Consider the following 1842-nt stretch of genomic DNA (forward strand, 5'->3'; position numbering starts at 1 on the left):
CTCCCACTGCGATGCTTTTTAAAAGAGAATATTTTTCTATTGATTTCAGAGAGGAAGGGAGAGGGAGAGGGAGAGAAACATCAATGATGAGAGGACCATTGACCGGCTGCCTCCTGCACGCCCCCTACTGGGGATCGAGCCTGCAACCTGGGTATGTGCCCTTGACCGGAATCAAACCTGGGACCTTTCAGTCCACAGGCCGACGCTCTATCCACTGGGCAACACTGGCCAGGGCTTCTGAGTGACCCTGCTGAGTGTCCCAGGGCACGCGGGTTAATCCCCAGCGGGCCTGACCGCGGGCAGCCCCTGCCCCTCCTCCCTCCAGAAAGGCCCCTTCGCATCATCCCTGGGGGCCCTGCAAAGCCAGCCGTGCGTCTGGGTGAGGTGATGTGCGCCAGGCTGGCCCGCGGAGGCCGGTGTCACCGCACCCGCCCTCACCTGTGCGGCCGTGGGGACACTCGCAGTAGAAGGAGGCCACGCGGTCGTGGCAGGTGGCACCGTGGAAGCAGGCCGCGCTGGCGCAGTCGTCGATGTTCTCGCTGCAGTCCTCGCCCGTCCAGCCGTTGACGCACACGCAGTTGTAGCCTCCCTGGGTGTTGTGGCAGGTGCCGCCGTTCTGGCAGGCGTTGGGCATGAGCTGGCACTCGTCCATGTCCTTGGTGCAGTACTGACCTGCGGGGCAGGGGGACCGTTGGGCCGGGCGGGCGGCTGCTTCCAGACCCTCCACCCCAGGCAGAGACCCCACCCTCCAGGCGCAGGGTCCGCCTCCACCAGGAAGCCTTCCAGGGCTCCTCCACTCCGTGCCAGCCTGAATCACATCTTCCCCTTCGTCACGGGCACCAGGTGGCTTCTATCTCTGCTCTGACTGTGCACACAGGTGCACTGGGGCCCACACGTGCCTGCCATCCCCTCTGAACCGGGGGCCCCAAGGCCGGGGCTGCATCACTGACCAGCGTCCCTAGGTCCTACCCAACCAGCTGGGCTCATACCTGGGGACTGGATTCTGGCACAGGGCTGCCTGAGCCCGGGCTGTCAATGCCCACGTCTACGCTGACCCCTGGGGAGGGGGCTCAGACCCTGGTCATGGGCAGAGGGGCTGCCCCAGGTCACATCATCCTCCTGGCCGGGCCCGGGCTCTCGGACCCTCACCCCCGCCGCCTCTGGGGGAGCAGTGTGACGGGTGGGGGCCCGCCCGCTGCTCCCGCGGGTACGTGCCTGTCCACTCGGGCGGGCAGCGGCAATTGTAGGTGTTCACGCCGTCCACGCAGGTGCCCCCGTTCTGGCAGCTGTTTCCCGGACAGTCATCGATGTTTTCCTCGCAGTTCTGGCCGGTGAAGCCTGTGGTGAGAGTGGCCGGGGCCTGGTCAGCCCTTGCCCTGCGGCGCCCGCTGCCTTGGGGTCCGTACCCCATCCCTGCCCTCCCCACTCCTGTGACCAAGCAGCACGTTTCTCTCCAAGGAACCATCTGTAAAGGGCAGTTGGGCCCGGCTGGCGTGGCTCAGTGGTTGAGCGTCAGCCTATGAACCAGGAGGTCACAGTTCAATTCCTGGTCAGGGCACATGGCCTGGTTGCAGGCTTGATCCCCAGAGTGGGGCGTGCAGGAGGCAGCCGATCCACAATTCTCTCTCATCGTTGATGTTTCTCTCTCTCTCCCTCTCCCTTCCTCTCTGAAATCAATAAAAACATATATGTATGTGTGTGTGTATATATATATATTTTAAGAAGGGCAGTTGAACGGACAGATTCATGGGCACAGGTTCTGAGGGTCCCCACAGAAACCCTTCCGTGGCCGGGAGTGCCTAGTGGCTCCGTGGCCGGGCACTGTCTGCGGGCCAGGCGCTG

At 63.6% G+C, this 1842-nt stretch overlaps 1 protein-coding gene across 1 annotated transcript in view; it reads right to left on the minus strand.

The window, feature by feature from the left end:
- The window catches only part of LOC102248493 (neurogenic locus notch homolog protein 2), a 52176-nt gene that overhangs the window by 29583 nt on the left and 20751 nt on the right, over nucleotides 1–1842 (minus strand). The window contains 2 exon segments of the mRNA XM_014529703.1: nucleotides 355–672; nucleotides 1216–1392. Of these exon segments, the coding sequence (XP_014385189.1) occupies nucleotides 355–672; nucleotides 1216–1392 (495 nt within the window).

The sequence above is a fragment of the Myotis brandtii genome, unplaced genomic scaffold (genome assembly GCF_000412655.1).
Source record: "Myotis brandtii unplaced genomic scaffold, ASM41265v1 scaffold691, whole genome shotgun sequence".
NCBI lineage: Eukaryota > Metazoa > Chordata > Mammalia > Chiroptera > Vespertilionidae > Myotis > Myotis brandtii.